This window comes from Peromyscus maniculatus, chromosome 5, assembly GCF_049852395.1.
Source record: "Peromyscus maniculatus bairdii isolate BWxNUB_F1_BW_parent chromosome 5, HU_Pman_BW_mat_3.1, whole genome shotgun sequence".
NCBI lineage: Eukaryota > Metazoa > Chordata > Mammalia > Rodentia > Cricetidae > Peromyscus > Peromyscus maniculatus.
The window spans coordinates 17,261,930-17,282,535 of NC_134856.1; the positions used below are offsets into that span (position 1 = coordinate 17,261,930).

The 20,606-nt window shown below is 42.9% G+C and overlaps 2 protein-coding genes across 3 annotated transcripts in view; one reads left to right on the forward strand and one right to left on the reverse strand.

The window, feature by feature from the left end:
* Positions 1-2,166: 2,166 nt before the first annotated feature.
* On the reverse strand, positions 2,167-19,926 carry Cnep1r1 (CTD nuclear envelope phosphatase 1 regulatory subunit 1). The gene is made up of 6 exons (XM_006971766.4): positions 19,498-19,926; positions 18,564-18,635; positions 12,867-12,940; positions 8,357-8,466; positions 7,790-7,844; positions 2,167-3,500 (listed from the first exon to the last, which is right to left on the reverse strand). The coding sequence occupies exons 1-6, from the start codon at positions 19,520-19,522 to the stop codon at positions 3,459-3,461; spliced, it is 378 nt and encodes a 125-aa protein (XP_006971828.1). The 5' UTR covers positions 19,523-19,926; the 3' UTR covers positions 2,167-3,458.
* LOC107402604 (nuclear receptor coactivator 5-like) overlaps positions 19,911-20,606 on the forward strand; it is an 86,047-nt gene continuing 85,351 nt past the window's right edge. The window contains exon 1 of one of the 2 annotated variants that reach the window (XM_076571760.1): positions 19,911-20,010. The gene's annotated coding sequence lies outside the window, so the exon portion shown is untranslated. The remainder of the gene's footprint in view (positions 20,011-20,606) is intronic. The other variant, XM_076571764.1, reaches the window with a different exon arrangement.

Sequence of the window (20,606 nt, forward strand, 5' to 3'; positions counted from 1 at the left end):
AGAAGAAGAAGAAGAAGAAGAAGAAGAAGAAGAAGAAGAAGAAGAAGAAAGGATTGTCATAAACTATTGACCTAACAAAATTTTTGTTTGTTCTTTCAGGACAGGGTTTCTCTGTATAGCCCTGGTTTTGGAACTCACTCTATAGACCAGCTGGCCTTGAACTCAGAGATCTATCCACCTGCCTCTGCCTGGTGAGTGCTGGAATTAGAGGCATGCACCACCAGCATCCTGCTTAACAACACATTTCTAAAAGTATGTGTGATGTGTGTGGGCACACATGCCTCCTTGTTTATGTGGAGATCAGAGGACTACTTTGTAGAATTGGTTCTTCCCATAAACCAGTTTATTAAACTTTTGTTGTTGTTGTTTTAAGATTTATTTATTCATTATGTATAGTGTTCTGCCTACATGCATGCTTGCAGGCCAGAAGAGGGCACCAAATCTCATTTCAGATGGTTGTGAGCCACCATGTGGTTGCTGGGAATTGAACTCAGGACCTCTGGAAGAGCAACCAGTGCTCTTAACCGCTGAGCCATCTCTCCAGCCCACTTTTGTTGTTTTCTTAAGGGTAGGGATGTATTCTGGAGAGATAGGATATATCTAAAAAATGGCCAATTTATGGAGCCTGATCTATTATCCTCACTCTCCCTACTGTCCCAGCAGACACATTACCATGGGCCCTCCATATATTTTGTGTGCTGGTACATTTCTGAATCATCCAAAACTGTCAGCAAATGTGTGCACATGGGGGCTGGGGATGAGCACTGGTGTTAGAGTGATTGCCTAGCAAGTGCAAGGCCCTGGGTTCCAGCACCAGTTTCCAAAAAGTCTATACAGAAAAGGTGTTTCTGCATGCTGACCCTACCAGTCAGGGAGCTCCCTGCAGGGAAGATGCATTGGTAGCCTGTATTAGCAGTGCAGCAATCTGCTGAAGTCTCTAGAGATCTGCTCTCCCTACCTGCTATTGCCCTCTGGCTCATGTTGCCCTACATTACGTGATTAGGTAATTATCAAAGACCTTCAATGCCAGTAGTCAGCTAGGCAGTCCTCTGGTTCCAAATTCGCCACTAAGATTGTATGATCAAGGAGAGGTTTCTCTGTTTACAAAGACAGTATTTGAAATTTCAAAGGAGTGAGAGCCATTTTTATTATTTCAAGAGATAATTACTTTCAAAGGGAAAGTTGAATATTGAATGCCTTCCAAGTGAAGTCTGGGATTAGCCAGACTTTATTCTCAGACTTTGCTCAGGCAGGTGTGGTGATTATATAAATGCTGACGGCTCTGAAATACTTGCTGTCCAACAGTCCATTCAATTTCACGTCACTCATTCATGAGCAAGTCTTCCTGCTCACATAAAAGTGCTTGTTTGCTATGTTAGGCACTGCCCAGGGAGCTAGAAATAGCAGCTATACCCTGGTCCTGATAGGGGGCTTCCAGAGCACGGTAGCTCCAGCAGCCTTTAACAAAGGTACTGTTGCCAGTGGTGGTGCACACCTTTAATCAGCACTCAGGAGACAGAGGAAGGCAGATCTCTGTGAGTTCCAGGCCAGCCTGGTACAGAGCTAGTTCCAGAGCAGCCAAGGCAACACAGAGAAACCATCCTGAAAAAGAAAACAAAATAGGGAGAGGGGAGAAAATAATAATTATCCTGGCCCAGGGAGTAGTGGCACAGTCTTTAATCCCAGCACTCAGGAGACAGAGGCAGGTGGATCTCTGTGAGTTCAAGGCCAGCCTGGTCTACAGAATTGAGTTCCAGGACAGCCAGGGCTACATAGTGGGGCCCTGTCTTGAAAATCTGGGAGGGGTTAATTATCCTGAGGCTGGAGAGATGGTTCATCACTCTTGCAGAGGACACAGATTCAATTCCCACCACCTACATGGTGGCTCACAACCACATGTAACTCCAGTCCCAGCGGACCTGACACCCTCTTTGGTTTCTGTGGGCACCAGATACAAACACTGGATCTGAAGCCCTTTTCTTACTTGCACAGGCAGCAGGCATGAAGTGGTACACAGACATACATGAAAGCAGAACACTCATACACGTAAAAAAAAAAAAATTAAGTAAAATTTCTAATTTGGAATTAGCTTGTTTCTCATACACAGAATATGTTTACATTTTTTCCAGCTGCAGACACAATAAACCAAAGAAAAACTCTAATCACTAATTATATAAAAAGTATTTATTTTTATGCACATATTTACCTACAAAATTTACAGAAAATAAAACAATGCAGAACATATAGAATACCCTCTTTGAGTTCTTAGAAGCAGAGGGTTTATTGCTGCAATTCAAAGAATACAATTTTATACACAGGAAGTCAAGATGAATACATGTTAGTTAAATGGCAGCTTTATTAAATGTTTTTGTCCTATTATTCAAATTTAGTTTCATATTAGATGAAATTTAAAATATTGCTCATGAAATAATTTAACCTTTTCAAAATCTAATAAACAGGTAAAAGGCACCTCTAGTACTTTAAGTATTTACAGCAATCCCAATAGTTTCATTTCGAGGGCTACTGTACTACACGTGGCTGTTGCACATACACAGTATGTCATCAACACTCTCCAGCAGTGAGAACCGCAGGTTCTGGTTTGCCGTGTGGTTCCTGTGTTATTGGCGATAGATTGAGCCCATCAGCTACACAGGACAGCACTAGTTCAACACGTCTACCACAGCATAAAATCCAGTCACCTAAAATAAGGACTGTCAAATTCCCAGACAATACATAATTTAACTTGTACATTCAGAAGACTTTGGGGTGTTTTTTAAAATTCTTTTTAAAAAAGTAATTTAGTATTAAATGAAAACAATTTACTGAAAAATATAACAATAGTTGCCAGAATCCAGTATTGGGCTTAACAAAAATTGTGGAAACATGTATAAATTTTCAACATAATGGAGATGAGCTTTCCTCAGTCTAAGTGGAGTCTGATGCTTTTCCTGCAGCACAATGGGAAGAGGCGCTGAGAATGCAGGCACACATAGTAGCCAGTGTTAAGGAGCTGTGGAGATGCCAAGCAGATGGTTCCTGAAATACTGGTGCAGGAGAACAAAGTCCAAACATTTTCCTCTTGGTTTAACATTGGCATTGATTTGCTATTTACAGTAGTCTGCAAAAATACATTATAAAAACTGAATGAGGTTTGGTTTCTAAGTTTAACTTAGTAACATACACACAAACTTCACCTGCAACATTCTTCGCAGGAGCTGAAGTTCTAAAGTGACACTAATACTGAACACAGGTAATCAAGGGTACTGAAGCACTGACAGCGCCGCCGCCGCCGCCGCCGCCGTCATCATCGAGATACTCCGGGCAAGCAGTGCACGCTGCTTGTCAGCTGCTGCTAAACCGTCACACAGCCAGCTCCACAAGGAATCCTTTAGGGCCTTTTGCTGTATCTCTTATTTGAAGACAGACTGGTTTAGGTTCCCTAACAATAGTGCAGTTTGTCATTGAACGTGAGGTCTAGGTTTCAAAATTAGCTTTCCTGTCTGTAAAAAAAGAAAAAAAAATTCAATTCACAGTTCTATTCAAAACACCGACAGTTACTTACAAACTTTAAAGGGCATTTGAGGACCCTAGTTTAGCAGGTTAAGGCACTTGCTGCCAAGCTTGATAACCTGAGTTCAGCTCCTAGAACCAATATGGCAGAAGCAAAGAACTATCCAAGTCTTTCTCTTTCCCATTGGCATTGTGGCATATAGTGTATGCATACTTGGGTGTCCATGTGCACACACACACATACATACATACATACATACACACACACAAAATCAACCAAAAAATGTAAAAATTTTCTTTTAAAGGGTATTGATGGAGCCAGTGAGGTGGCTCAATGGGTAAAGGCTCTTGCTGACAGGTGACAACTTCAGTTCAGTCCCCAGGACCCAATGTGCAAGGAGACAAATGACTCCTGAGTTGTCCTCCGATATCCTCCTGCCTCTCAAGTGCTGGGATTAAGGGTTATGCCACCATACCCAGAAATATCCATACTTTTATCCTGATGTTTTGATTGTTTAATGTTTTAAGGTGGCACAGCCCAGTTAGGTTGCCATTAACTGTATGCAGCTAAGTACTTGAAATGGGACTAGTTTAAATTGAGATGTTCTCTAAGACACATGGAATGTCACAGAAAATACCAAAAGGGAGGGTGGTTAAAAAGAAAAAATACACTGGATAAAGATTGGAGCTTTCGGCCAGTGGTAGTGGTGCACAACTTTAACCCCAGTACTTGGGAGGCAGAGGCAGGAGGATCTCTATGAGTTTGAGGCCAGCCTGGTCTACAGAGTGAGTTTTAGGATAGCTTTGGTGTATTTTTGTTGTCTGAATTTTGAGACAGGGTTTCACTATATAATAGCCTTAGCTGACCTGGAACTCACTATGTAGACCAGATTGGCCTTGAACTCAGAGAGATCCACTTGGCTTTGCCTCCCAAGTGTTCAGATTTATGTTTCTTATTAAACTATATTTATAAACATAAAATTATTTGGACAAAATGCTTCTTTCTACATAAAGTTTTCATTTCCTTAAGCTAAAAAGTAAACTAAGGGGCTGAAGAGATGGCTCAGCAGTTATGAGTCAACAAGGCTGACCGGTGTGGTGGGGCACACCTTTAATCCCTGCACTTAGGAGGAAGAAGCAGGTGGATCTCAGTGGGTTTGAGGATCTCAGTAAGTTTGAGGACAGCCAGAACTGTTACACAGAAAAACTCTGTCTCAAAAGGCAAAACAAACAAAACAAACAAACAAAAATACCCAGCCAACATTGGTACATGGTGGCTCATAAACATCTATAACTCTAGTTCCAGGGGATCGGACATCCTCTTATGGTCTCCACAGGCACCAAGTATAAACATGGTGTACAGACATATGGAAGCAAAATACCTGTACACAAAAAAATAAAATAAATCTTTTTTTAAAAGAAGTAAACCAACAGTCAGGAATGAATACTCACATACTGTTGGTGGCCAGAATATTCTAAGAAATGTTTTTGTAGAGTTAAGCCAAGTATATAAAAAATAAGTTATAACAGCAACAATAAAGTCATACCATAAAATCCAAATTCTTCTAAGGGTTTATCTGAACAAACTAGATTCTAGTTGAAGGGTTTACACAGATGTGTGACATTACTAACACATCTATTCAGTATTCTTTGCGTGCCTACTATGTGCCAGGTACCGCATGACATGCTAAATATTTAGTAATAAACCACACAAAGCAGCTTCTGCCACAGTGCATTTAATTCTAGTGGGAAACAAAGCACACACACAGTATGAAAGATGGAGAAACAACTGGATGGTAAACAGGAGGCTAAATTACAATGCAACCAGTATGCAATTAGACAACTACGATAATTTGGGTAGGGAAATAAGTCTGGGACGTTGCACATGGTTAATGGCCAATAATTAGGGGCTCTTAAATTCCTGTGTTGGGGCAACATGTTCCTTAACTAGACGCTAATAAGACTATACAACAAAGTGCAAGACACGATCATCTTTAGTTGGTGAGAATTTAGACAATTTTTTTTTTTTTTTTTTTTTTTTTTTTTTTTTTTTGGTTTTTGAGACAGGGTTTCTCTGTGTAACTTTGCGCCTTTCCTGGAGCTCACTTGGTAGCCCAGGCTGGCCTCGAACTCACAGAGATCCGCCTGGCTCTGCCTCCCGAGTGTATTTTTTTTTTTTTTTTTTTGTATTTTTTTTTTTTGGACAATTTTAATTTATATTTTTCTTCAGATCAAACATGTCACTTAGATGCTGGTTGCTTTTTCAACTTTCACTTGAGGTCATTTAGTTTTTGCTAACTTCTTGCTATTTTAAAATACTCTTATGTGTGTATGGTTATGCACTCATGGTGTGTATGCACATGCGGAACTTCTTCAAAGTTCAGAGGACCACTGCAGGTATTCTGTGGCGTCATTCTCTACTTTCCTCTCCCGAGACAGGGTCTCTCACTAAACTTGGAGGTGGCACCCCTGGCAATGCTCCTGTCTCAACCAACTGCAGTGCTGAGGTTACAGGCAGTTGTGTGGCCATCCCTGGCTTTTTAGCATATCTTTCATACCAGTTTTCCACTATTTTAATGAGGTATAATTTTAAAGATCAGGTTCATTTTATTTTATGTATATGAATGTTTTACCTGCATGGAAATAGATGGTGCCCTCACAAGATCCATCTGCCTCTGCCTCCAGGGATTAAAGACATGCACCATACCTGACTTTTTTTACTTTTGTATTTTGTTTTGTTTTTTGAGACAAGGTTTTTCTATGTAGTTCTGGCAATCTTGGAGCTCACTATGCATACCAAAATGGCCTCAAACTCACAGAGATCCTCCTGCCTCTGCCTCCTGAGTGCTGGAATTAAAGAAGAACATACTATGCCAAGCTCTTAGATTTATTTTTTGAAAATAATGTGTGTGTGAATGTGCACATGTGAGTGCAGGTGCTTGTGAAACCCAGAAGAGGGTGTTAGATGCCCTGAAGTTGCTGTTACAGGCACACATGTGACATGGGTGCTGAGAAATAAACTTGGGTCCTTTATAAGAGCAGAATAGTAATGCACACCTTTAACCCCATCACTCACTAGGCAGAGGCAGGAGGATCTCTGTGAGTTCAAGAGCGGTGTGGTCTACATAGTGAGCTCCAGGACAGCTAGGACAACATAGAGAAACCCTGTCTCAAACAAACTGACAACCCCACCCATAAAACCCACATACAGGTTGTTTACCTATAGTTAAGATATTTTTATTTTACAAATGACAACATACAGAATACCACAAGATAAATAACATTTTATAAAGACATTTCTTGCCACTTTGGTTCATTAATGACTACCGTATTTTAAAATTTTACTGAATTTTAAGGTACATCATGATTCTATCATTAAGAAAGATCAAAATGAGATGGGCATGGTGGTGGTGCATACCAGTAACACCAACAATCAGGAGGCTAAGGCATGAGAAATGAAGATTTGAGACCAACTTGGATGACATAGTAAATTCCAGGTCTGCCTAGGCTACAAACCAAAACCCTGTCTCAAAATTTTAAAAAATACTAAAAATATAAAAGATTCAACTGTCAACCCTACCAATTTGTTTGGCACCACTGACTAGCCCTGGCTGGTCTGGAACTTGCTATATAAAACAGGCTTGTCTCTGCCTCCCGAGTGCTAGGGCTAAAGGTGTGTGCCAACAAGCCTGACTGAAGATTTCAGGTATAATCTTGTTTTGTTCAGCTAAGGTTCTGCTATGGAGTTCAGGCTGGCCTTAACTCTTTTACTGCTTCTTTTTGGTTTGCTTGTTTGTTTTTTGTTTTAAGGACAGCATTTTTATCTACAGACTAGCCTCAAATTTGTATATAGCTAAGGAGAGCCTTGAACTCTGATCTTCCTGTTTCTACCTCCCACGTGCTGGGATTACAGGTGTCTACCATTATGCCTGGTTTCATGTGGTGTTAGAGATCAAACCAAGGCTTCCCACGTTAAACAAGCACTGAGCTACACCCCAACCTTGGCTTCACACTCTTGACTCTCTGGCCTCAGTTCCATGTAGGGAGATTACAAGTGTATGCCACCATGCCTGACCCACATGACCCAAAGGTCTGTTTTCCTAAAACGAAACACGTCAGTACTCCTTTTCTGCATTTCTGTTATTTTGAACCAGGGTCTCACTATGTAGATCAGAGTGGCCTTGAACTTGAAGTAATCCTCTTGCCTCCCAGGGGCAGAGATTATAGATGTCAACAATCATACCTGGCTAGGGGTATATTCTAATGAAAAAATACTTACATCATCACAAGACATATTGTATTCTGACAATACCGTTCGACACCGAGCAGCTATGCTGAATCAATGTGGTCAAAGGAAAACCGCCAGTGTGAAGCAAGCTTCTGTTATGGTTCCGACAGGAAAGGTTACCCCAAAGGCTCATGTGCCAAAGGCTTGGTCCCCAGGCATTGGCATGGAGAGCAGCCAAGGGACAAACTTCATCAATAGATAAATCCGCTGATGCAGTCATTGCTAAGGGGGTGGGGCCTAGTCAGAGGATGCAGGTCAACGAGGGGGTGACTTTGAAAGGCATATTTTGTTACTGAACCCTTCACTCTGTTTCCTGCCACTATGGGGTTGTTTTACCCCACACTCCTGGCCATGATGTCTGCCTTACCACAGCTAAAACACAACGGAGTTTTCAGTCAGTCCTGGACTGGAACCTCTCAAATCAGGAGCCAACACAAATCTGCCCAGGTATTTTGTCACTGGGGTGGAATGTGATTAACACAGCTTCTAACAGCCACTTAGATAAGAAGTTCTTCAGCTTAGTTCAGAGAAGAAAATTCAACTCCTGGTAAAGGATACATTGATGGCGCGACTACTCTTTTGTGTATGCCAGCAAAGAACAAGCCTATTAGAGTTATACAGCTAATTGTGAAAAATGGATGATTCCACAATGACGTGAAGAAGGACACCTGTAAAAGAAAAGTGTGAGACGTAAAAATCTTAGGACCCTACATAGAAATGTGTAATGTTTACCATCTAAACTACCAGGATGTGAAGACTTCCAACCACTCTAGTTCTCTTTATTGCAGTGCCGTGAAAATAAAGCACGGGCTTTATCTTCTTTGCACGGCAAGATAACAGAGTGTATGTCATCCATGCCAAACACTACACCCTTTCAAATTCATTCCTATAATCAGAAAACCACCCCACCAAAAGCCCTGCTCTTTCTGTTCAATGACTGAAGATGAGACCTTTAGTCTCTTTCTCCCCTCTCCCCGTCTCTCACTCCCCCCACCCTCCCATCCCCCACCCCGACCCATTCCATAGGGTTTCTCTGCTTAGTCCTGGCTGTCCTGGAACTCACTCTGTTGACCAGGCTAACCTCAAACTCAAAGATCTGCCCGCCTCTGCCTCCCGAGTGCTGGGACTAAAGGTGAAAACAGACTGAATTTGATTTAATTACCTCTCTGTCAAAAGGCTTCCTCACGGCTGGGGGTGGTGGTGGTGGTGGTGGTGGTGGTGGTGGTACACACCTTTAATTTCAACACTCAGGAGGTAGAGGCAAGTAGATCTCTGTGAGTTCAGGGCCAGCCTGATCTACATAGGGAGTTCTGGAATAGCTGCATAGTGAGACTGTCTCGAAAAATTAAAAGCTACCTTAAGAGAGCTGGGCCAGCTCTGTCATTCATAACCAGGTCCCAGATTAATCTTCATCTTCTGCCCCACACTCCACACATACGTCACCTTCCCTATTAGCTTAGTTTCTACAGCTCCTCCATCGACTTTGCTTGAAATAAATGAAGTTTATTTGAATTTTTTTACATAAAGCTGTTTTGAAGCTACTTGAAAAATAATGAAATAGAAAAATATGAAATTTTTAAAAGTTGTTTTTGAAGCTACTAACACTTCAGTGGTCACAGGACACTGAAGCAGGGAAAACTGGTTAGTAGGAATCTGTAAATAACTAGAGAGAGAGAGAGCATGCACCAAAGAGCTTCATTCAGATCCGGGCATAATGAAAAGACCATAGAAAAGTTGAAAACACACAATTCTAAGGCTATGTAGAGGAAGAGGAGTGCAGAATCCACGTGTGGAACAAGAGAGGGCACAAAAGGCAGAGGGCTTGGAAACTGAAACATAAGAAGTGAAAAGATAACTATGTGGAGTGTCTAACACAACAAAGTAAATGGACTGGTAAGAACAGAGAAGAAACCCTCAAAGGCAGCACAGGAGATTCTCAGGGTTTAAGACAGAGAGCTAAACACACATATAAGACAAAGAAATATACTAGGTATATGAGTCAACACAGCCAAATGAAGATCAAGGCTTAGGTGATGCCGAAGACAAATTACTGCTCCAGAGGACTTCCTTTTCCTTCTGTTTAGTGAGACAGGGCCTTGCTATGGAGCCCCTGCTGACCTGGTACCTCCATAGTAACCATGGCAGCCTAGAACTCACAGCCATCCCTGTGCTTTAGCCTCCCACGTAGGGCAACACAGGCATAAGCCACTAAGGCTGCCTCTGAAGAACTGCCTTTTTACAACCTCTGAGGTTTACTGGCCAGCAGGATTATTGATAGGTAAAGGTATTTGCCACCAAGCCTGATAACCTGAGTTTAATCCCCAGGACCCACATGGTGGAAGAAGAAAGCCAATTCCACCAAAGTGTCTTCGGACCTCCACAAGAGTGGCAAACACACACACACACACACACACACACACACACACACACACACACACACACACACACACTATGTAATTTAAGGAAATATTGAGGGGTTTTTGTTTGTTTTTGGAGGCAGGATTTTCTATGTATCCTTGGCTATCCCAGAACTTGCTCTGTAGACCAGGCTGGGCTCAAACTCAAGAGACCCTACTGCCTCTGCCTCCCAAGTGCTGGGATTAAAGGTGTGTGCTACATGTCTGGCTGAAAATCTGAGGCTGGATTCCTACCAGAAGGCTGTGTCTATACAATGTTAGCACATACAGTACTTTGTATTTCATTTGGCAATGTGTGCATACTCTATGCGTGCATTTGCTTGTTCCTCTCTTATCATCCACCTTACTTTCTAGGACAAGGTCTCGCACTGAACCTGGAGCTCACTGATTGGCGGAACTGACTGACCAGCAAGCTCTGGAATCCTTCTACCGTCGCTACCCGTTCACCCCCCCCCCTCCCACCCCCCCACCCCCGTCACAGAACTGGACTGCTGGGTCTGGTGCTTATGACTGTCGGAGTTACCAACTCAGATCCTCATGCTTACACAGCAGACACTTTACCCACTGAGTCACCTCTCCAGTCCCGATATTTTACACTCTAAAAGTTGTTGGTTATTTTTCTGGTGTTATTTAGTAATGATGTCTTACCATGCAGCCCAGGCACCAGTCCCTCAAACCTCCTGGTTCAGTCTCCCTTGATGGCAAGACTACAGGACTGACTGCACCACCACCCTGGTTTTGTTTTGATTTTAATTAGGTCAGTTGTGTTAGCCTCCCTCCCTCCATGGCAACAACCGATGATATCCAAACAGCAGCTTCCTTCTTCTTTTAGGAGTTTGTAGCTTTGAAACCTGTCCTGGATCTTGCTCTGTAGCCCAGGCTGGCCTCGAACTCACAGAGATCTGCCTAGCTGCCTCCTGAGTGCTGGGATTAAAGTCGTGCACAACCACCGCCCGGCTCTCCCTGGCTTTTATATATCCGTACCTCCTGCTTCAGACACAGTTGCCGGGTAGAGCTCTCATCAGGTTTGGGGTTATTAAATACTGAAGAAAAAAGAGCCAACCCTAAGGCTAACAGCTATCTTCTCACCTAATTTAGAAAATTATATTAACTACATAGTTTTGGGCCTATTTCTGATTACATTTAATTCTTCGTTTTATTAAGATCTCAACTAGCTGAAATCAGCTTATATTTTTCTCAATTATAAGTAGACTCATTTCCCAAGATACAACATTTTTAATCTTCTTGCCAGCCTCCTTCCACCCTCCCCTGCAGATGAGTACCAAGTGCAGCCTTTAGATCAGACTTTATAAATGAACTCACAGGAGAGTTTCCTGTCTGCCATAAACCCCTATTAACAAAACCCAACACCAACCTCCCCTGCTCCCTGTCCTTTCCCATCTAACAACCTCCTGGCTCTCTGAATTGCCAACTACATTGATGACAAAAGCCTTATTAATAGGCTTCCCCTTCTGTATAATTTAAAAAGTAGAACATAAATCTACAGATGTAATCTACTTAATTATAACTTTAAAAGGGACAGCCTAAGCTGGGCTATGGTGGCACATGCCTTTAATCCCAGCACTCAGGAGGTAGAGGAAGGTGATCGATATAAGTTCCAGGACAGCCTGGTCTACACAGTGACTTCCAGGACAGCCAGGGCTATTATCTCGCAAAAAAAAAAAGGAGGGGGGGGGGTTATTTTATTTTTATGATTTCTGAAAACTGTAACACTGAACTTAAAGCCAGGTGTGGTGGTGTGCGCCTAGAATCTCGACACTTGGGAGGTAGAGGCAGAAGCAGGTGGATCTCTGTAAGCTTGAGGCTAGCTTGGTCTATACAGGAAGTTCCAGGACAGCCAGGGCTACAAAGTGAGACCCTGTCTTGAAGGAAAAAAAAGAAACAAACAAACAAAAAACAAAATAAAGAAAAACCCAAGACTACAGATTTTCTAATAAAAAAGATTGAGCTTGAAACTAAGGCACTAGGAGAAAAAGGTAGAAACTTCAGAGACATTTGATCAGCTTTCATCAAATAATCCTTCCAGAGCTAACATTATGAAATCCGATATTGCATTTGGTAGAGGGAAGCTCCTGCACAGGCCCAGTGGGAGACCTCTTGGGGTTCTGATATTAAACTCCAGGAAAGAAACGTGGAAGGGCGAATGCAGAGAAAGGAATGCAGAGAAAGGAGAGCTTTGCTAACTCAAGGAGTGGGCACGTGTTCTCTTCAATGACAATGAAAACACACGGAATTAATTGTGACTCCTAGGATCGGGTCACTTAGAGATCAATTTATAACTCAATTCTATCAACTTCACTGAGCTACACGGCCTAGAAATCAGTGACATGGGTTCCTTCCTGATTCTGGCCACCTGGTCTAATCCCAGCACTTGGGAGGCAAGGTAGGGCAGGTGGATCTCTGTGAGTTTGAGACCAGCGTGGTCTACAGAGTGAGTTCTAGGACAGCCAGGGCTATGCAGAGAAACCCTATCTCAAAATAACAACCCACAACAACCAGCTAGAGCTTTCCTTAAGCGAAAGAAAAAAATATGAGCATGTTGCTAATATAAGGATTAAAGTCATTAGTAGCAGTATCTCCCAGTAGACCCAGTATTTAATCTGCTAAAGATTTTAAAATGAAATTCCTACCTTTTGGGTCTCAGGATCTATGAGCCAGTTCCAGGCACCAGTGGCTGTACAGACAGACACCACTATAAGGAGCACTGGGGAAAGAGAAACAGAAAGTTAGTGGGCAAACACACCCTTCAGCCCTCACGTCTCCAGACCCCTTCCATCCGTGCCTGCCAGCCACAGGCAAAGGACGCCACACTTGATCAGACACAGCAATGACCAGGCTCAAGAGTCAGGCTTGCCATCTTGAGGGGCTCTCCTCAACACTCTCAACTCCAGGAACGGAGGAGAGCAACCTCCTCTTTCTTGGTTAGAATTCATGAGAATGCAGTCTAAAACTTAAAACCAAGAAGTCAGATGCAAAATTTCAACATAAGACTCCATGCTATAGACTTTCATTGTGGTTTTGCAGAGCCTGTAAACTCAAACTGGAAAAAGAAAAGCCCATTTTCTAATGTAAACACACAAACAAAGGCTCCTCTCTGAGCCACACTGCAGCCCTGTGAGTTCTAACTTGGGGCTCTGCAGTGACCACTGCCGCTGAGTTAAACAAAGGTCACTGTTGGAGTCACTGAAGTCATTAGGGAGCAGACCAATCAGTACTGGTTTTTAAAAGGGACTTCAAAGAAATTTTCAGGGTTAGAAGAACCTGGAAAGGGTTTAGTTTTTCCCACTAAGCTTTTTTGTTTTTTAATTTTACATTTGTTTAACTTTGCATATGTGTATGCATATGTGTGTGCGCAATGGTGCACATGTGGAGGTCAGAGGTACCTATGGGGAGCTGGTTCTCTCCCTACACCAGATGGCTCCTGGGCACTGAATTCAAGTCATCAGGCTTGACGACAATCACCTTCACCTGCTGAGCCACTTGCTAGATACCCTCCCCTTCTTAAAATCTAAATAGAGTATAAATTGAAGAACAGATGGTATTAATAATAAGAAAAGGAATGAAAGGATACCATGACTTAGCTAATGTTCTGGAAATGAAGACAGTTCTTTCATTCCAGTCACAATGGATAAATTTACAAATGGGAAAACCAAATTTCAGAAAACAGAAACATAATAAAATCCTAATCATCTGGAATTCCTAGTGACAGAGGTAATAAAAAATCATTTTAGGTATTTAGTAATAGAATCAAAATATTTTCTGAGCTAAGAACAAATTAAACTCAATTCCTTATTCTGTATTTCCAGAAAGAAATTTATTACACTGGTACTTTTATAAAAAATGACGTAAAACCGGCTGTGTGGCGGTGGCACACACCTTTGATCCCAGCACTCAGGAGGCAGAGCCAGGTGGATCTCTGTGAGTTCAAGGCCAGCCTGATCTACAGAGCAAAATCCAGGACAGGCACCAAAACTACACAGAGAAACCCTGTCTTGAAAAAAACCAAAGACATAAAACCCAATATTAGAAAGGATTTCATGTATTTTATATATATGTTTTTATTTGATCGGTACATTAACCAAGCTGATGGCACTTTTATGAAGTAGATGGAAAGTACAGTGTGTTCACCATATGGCATTTTAAAAGGTTTTCCAGCAAAGGTTTGGGAGCAATTTCTTCATAAACAAGAACAAGAAAATCACTACTTATGAATCTAACCAATCAAAACTTATGGAATATGGTTATAGCTTCATAAAGACAACTAATAAAAATCATTTAAAAGTCCTGACCCCTATGGGGCTAGAGAGATGTCTCAGAGGTTAAGAGATCTTCCAGGGGTCCTGAGTTCAATTCCCAGCAAACACATGGTGGCTTGCAACCATCTATAATGAGATTTAGTGCCCTCTTCTGGTGTGCAGGCACACAAGCATGCAGAACACTGCATACATAATAAAAAAAATAAATCATAAGAAAATAAATAAATCCTGGGGCTGGAGAGATGACTCAGTGGTTAAGAGCACTGACTGCTCTTTCAGAGGACCCAGGTCCAATTCCCAGCACCTACATGGCAGTTCATAACTGTCTGTAACTCCAGTTCTAGGGAATCTGATACCCTCACATAGACATACATGCAGGCAAAACACCAATGCACATAAAATAAAAATAAATAAATAATTTTTTTTAAAAAGTCCTGAGCCTGGCTTCAGTAGTGCTCTTCTGGTCCTGCAGCCTGAGTCAAGTCTTGACATAAGATATGCCTGTGCAGGGCTGGGATGGCTCAGTAGATAAAAGCACATACGCTGCTCTTGTAGAAGAGCGGCGTTCAGTTCTCAGGACATGGTGGCTCAAAACTGTCCTTAACTCAATTCTAGGAGGCCCAGCACCCTCTTCTGCCCTCCTTGGGTACTAGGTATGCACATGGTGTGCACACACACACACACACACACACACACACACACACATGCGCGCGCGCAGGCAAAATGCTCATACACATTAAGATAATTAGCCGGGCGGTGGTGGCGCACGCCTTTAATCCCAGCACTTGGGAGGCAGAGGCAGGCGGATCTCTGTGAGTTCGAGGCCAACCTGGGCTACCAAGTGAGTTCCAGGAAAGGCGCAAAGCTACACAGAGAAACCCTGTCTCGAAAAACCAAAAAAAAAAAAATAATAATAATAATAATAATAATAATAATAATAATAATTAAATCTTCAAAAAATATAAAGGACTGGGTTCAATTCCCAGCACCCACACTGCAGCTCACTACTTCCTTAGGTACCAGGCACACATGTGGTACACAGATGTATATGCAGGTGAAATACTCATACACATAAAATAATAAAAACCTAAAAAGTTTTAACAAAAAAATAAAAATAAAAAAACCCATGTCTTTGTGCTGTCTATGTGGTCTAGCTATAGAGAGCATGTCTAGCAAATGTAAGGCCTGGGATCTGAGTCCCAGCACTCAAAAACACTTGATTGTACTTCTAGGCAGAAACTGAATCTCAAGAGTCCCGCTTCCTCTAACTAGTCCAAAGCTGAGTGGCAATAACACATCTGTGGTCCCAAAAACTGGGGAAGCAGAGGTAGGAGGGTCATTTGAGCCTAGTAACTGGAGGCCAGTCTGAGCAGGACAGTGAGATCGCACAGCCAAAAAGACAAGGGGTGGAGGGAGGAGGAAAAGACAGCTCGTCTTAATATAGATGAGCAGAGCCTTCTCATTTGTCCACATCTTCCACTCTGCCCCTTCCTGGAGCGGTAACTAGAACTTATCAAATCACACTTGGTTAGGAATGGGCAGTAGTAAGGTGAAAGTCTTTTCTGGGTCAGGCTCCAAAGTACACCACTATGCTGTATCAAAAATCAACTAAGGAGGCCAGGCAATTGTGGTACACACCTTTAATCCCAGCGCTTGGGAGGCAGAGGCAGGTGGATCTCTATGAGTTCGAGACCAGCCTGGTCTACAAAGTGAGTTCCAGGGCAGCCAGGATTATTACATAGAGAAACCCTGTCTTGAAAAACAAAACAAAATCAACTAAGGAGGTCAAGATGGCTCATCTGATAACATTGCTTGCCATCAAGCCTCACAATCTGAATTCGACTCCCAGGACCCACATGGTGGATAGAGAGAACTGTCTCTCACAAGTTGTCCTCTGACCTCAACGGGGGCTCTGGCATGTTAGTGAAACTGCACGTATGCACACATGCTCACAATAAATATATGTAATGTAATATTTTTTTAAATAAACTAAAGGAAATGTCATAACCTTTGTTTTTTAAATATCTATATAATTCTGTATGTATGTATAGTATATGTATGCGGGACCTACAGAGGCCACCATGTGGTTGCTGGGAACCAAACTCAGGTCCTCCGCTGAGCCATCTCTCCAGCCCTATGTTTTATTTTAACTTCTATAGGTATAATTTTTTTAAAGCAAGAGCTTCGTATATGCTACACATATGCTCTACCATTGAGTCATCCCCTCAAGTCAAAATATGATTTTTCTTTTTTCAAAAAAGATTTATTATTTTAAATTGTGTGTGTGTGTGTGTGTGTGTGTGTGTGTGTGTGTCCATATGGGTTTGTGCACCTGTCTGCAGAATCTCAAAGAGGGTGTCAGATGCCCTGGACTGGAGTTACAGATGGCTGACCTAAGTGCTGGGAACTGAACTTGTGTCCTCTACAAGATCAGTATGTACTCCGAATCACCAAGCCACCTCTCCAGCTCCAAACTATGACTTTTCTTAACAAAATTATATTTCAATAGCTGGTAGGCAAACTGTGTTTTGCTTGGGGAGTCTCTTATGTATCTGTGTACATGTTCATGTATGTATGTGGGGGGGGCAGAAGTCAATGTATAACTTATTTTATGAGACAGTATCTCACTGAATCTGGAGCTCATAAGCTACTAAAGTTTTTATTGCGAGTTTTTAATCAAAGTTATAACATTTAATAAAAAACATGTATCTTGGGGCTGGAGAGATGGCTCAGCAGTTAAGAACACGGGCTGTTCTTTCAGAGGTCCTAGGTTCAATTCCCAGCACCCACATGACAACTTACAACCCTCTGTAAATCCAGTCCTAGAGGATCTATTGCCCTTTTCTGGTCTCTGTGCACTAATACACATGTAGTCCACAGACAGACATGCAGTCAAAACACCTATACATTCCAGGACAGGCTCCAAAGCTACAGAGAGAACTGGGGGGGGGGGGGGGGGGAATCTATCTACATAAAACAAAATGAAAATAAAATGTGATTTTGTGTGTGTGTGTGTGGAGTGGTGCTGTACAGACAGCGCAGCAGTTAAGAGCACTTGCTGTTCTCACGAGAACCTGGGTTCAATCCCAGCACCCACACAGTGGCTTACAATCACTAGCAACTCCAGTTCCAGGGTATATGGTACCCTCTTCTGGACTCTGCAGGCACCAGGCATGCACATATGTATATGCAGACAAAACACTGATATACTTAAAAATTGAAAAATATGTATATATTTTCTTGGAAAAATAAAAATTCAGCTGGGCAGTGGTGGCACATACTTTTTATCCCAGCACTCGGAGGCAAAGGCAGGCCTGCCTGATCTACAAAGCAAGTTCCAGGACAGACAGGCTGTTATACAGAGAAACCCTATCTCAAAAAACCGGGAAGGGGGGGGGGGGGGACACGGGGGAACGGGATGGGGGACGGGGACAGAGGGAAGGGGGGAGGAGTTGGGGGGAGCTGGAGAGGTGTCTCATAGGTTAGGAGCACTGATGCTCTTCCAGAGGTCCTGAGTTCAATTCCCAGCAACCACATGGTGGCTCACAACCATCTGTAATGAGATCTGGTGTCCTCTTCTGGTGTGTATATACATAATAAATAAATACCCCCCCCCCAAAAAAAGAAAAATTCAACCATAAAAAATAGTCTGTCCTCTTAGGGTAGCCAGTTATAATTTTTCTTTAAAAAATCATTTATAGTGTGCATGATATGTATAGGCATGAAAGCCACGGCACCTATGTGGAGGTCAGAGAACACTGTGGAGTCCATCCTCTCCTTCCTCATGTAAATGGCTTCTGAGGATGAAACTAAGCCCTAAAGTCTACTGCATGCACCCCAGCCATCTTGCCAGCCCATAATTTTCTTTTTGTAAGCACTTACTTGTAACACATTGTTGACAGTGTTAAGTAACACATTTAAGAGTTGTCTAAACACAGAAATCTTATAACTTAGTAAAACAAGCCTTTATTAGTCGAAAGCATTAAATGAAAGGAAGTCATTCCTAGTTAGGAATCAAGTTATCAGCTGCACTTCACTTTCCCTTAGAAAGGAAAAAATCCGTCCACTTACTTCTCCAGCGTCCCGTGGCAGGTTGCAAGCAATGAATATACTCAGTAAGTCTTCTTTCGAAAGCCTTGAGATCTAGGCAAAGAGAGTTCAGTTCTCTACCTATGCTTTCCAGTTCGAACTTATTAAAATATGAAATATTAGCTCGGTAACGGCTACAGGTCTTACACATCAAATCACACGTGTCAGGCACTGTTGGCTTACGATGACAGTTTTAAGGACACAACAAAAACATCACTTTTCTTTCATTCCAGTTTCTGGAAACCAGTTGCTCTACTTTAGAAGCCTGAAAAACGGTTATGTGGAAGACCAGCCAGAGCCAAAAGCTGGAATTGGGGGAGCTGCAAATAAAAGGACCAAAATCCAGCCGAACTCTAATTCTGTGGAACCAAGCACTTTCTGTCGAAGCATGTCTACTTGACTGCAATTATCCGATTCAGGCTCTGGCTCTTATCATTAACCGATGGCTACGTAGTGTGGCTTACTGGACTTCCGTAGACAGATAACGGGCTGTGCAGACACTCCCTCCCCTGCTCGGAATGGGTTACCGGTGATCGTCCGGCAGCAGCGGGGGGCACCTCCGCCTTGTGCTGCGTGACAGGGCGTACCTCTGAATGAAGTGGGGTGTTATTCCACAGTGCTGTTTTTTGTTTGTTTGTTTGTTTTTTAAAAGAACTTTGGAAGGCCAAGAGCACTTCGAAACCCCGGCAATTTACCGGAAGCCAAGGAAGAAACTAGGGTTTCCGTCTCGCGGGGTTGTCAGACAAAAAGAAAATGAATTCGCACTGTACAACAACGCAAGCGCCCGTCAATGAGAAGGGCCCCCAGTTCGAGCGGGAAAAACGCGACACCCCTCCGCGGCCGGGCGCCCCGGGTCCCTGTCACGCTGCCCTCGCGGCCCCGTCTGCCTCGGGACCGGGCGGGCGACACACTCTACCTTCCGCCTGTTCCAGCGAGTTCATGTCGGGCGGCAGCTCCGGTCACCGCCGCGGCCCGGTCGGCATCGCAGCCCTCCGTCCCCGCCCGGCCGGCAGCGCCAACTCCCACCTCTAACCGCTCCCCTCAGCCCCTCCCCTTCACACCGCCCATTTTCTAGAAACGCTGACTTTATTGGGTATTTTCGACAGACCTCTTAACTAAAGTAGTTTTCTATTGGCTAATTTTAGCAAACGCCTCCCGGGACCTAGCCTTAGACGTTCAGCGGGAAGGGCCAAGAATAGCAGGCAGCCAGGCAGAGATAGTCATGGCGCCCCCTCCTGCCTCGGGGAGGAACTGCAGCTGGCCAAGCATACTTCGTTTTCACATGTTCGCTGGGTTCCTTTCTTAGTTCTTTCAGTCTCTAGGGATTGAGCGCCCACTACCTTCTGGGCAGTATTCTGGTTGCTAAGGAGAGATCAACAAGCTGTCCTTGCCCTCAAGAAACGAAAGAGAAACTAAAATGTGTTCCGCGGTAAGTAACTGGAAGCCGTCAAAATAGATTTCCTTGATTAATGGTACCTCTTTCTTAGATATCCAACTACTTAAAGAAGGATTTCTCTCTTAGTTACTTTCTTCTCATGCTATCCGACATTCCTAAGTAATAAAGAATGCAAAGTATAAGCCTCAGTGGCTATAAGAAAAATATGTACAGGGTTAGCAAAATTGATATTTGATTATAATGTCCTGTTTATTTCCTGGTGGTCATTGATCCATTCAAGAAGTATTTATTGCATGACACACTAAGCATTGTATTTATCCAAGATGCAATTATGACCAAGGTAGATAAGACTGCAGTCCTCACAGTGAAAGGTTGCAGGGAGCCAGAAGCATGCAAACAAGCAATTGATTTTGGATGGGAGTGGTTCTGCAGAAGAAAGAACAGATACTAAGTTGATGGAAAGGAAGGGGCTTAGGGCATTTTGAGGACATTTGAGCTGAGGGCCCCAAGATGACAGAAAAGATCAGGGCTGAGCAGGTCTGGAGCCGCACTGCCCTGTTTCCAAAATTATATATTGCGTATTTTACTCACCTCAAGCCTCCTCTGAAGTCAGAGGCGGGAAGATGTCT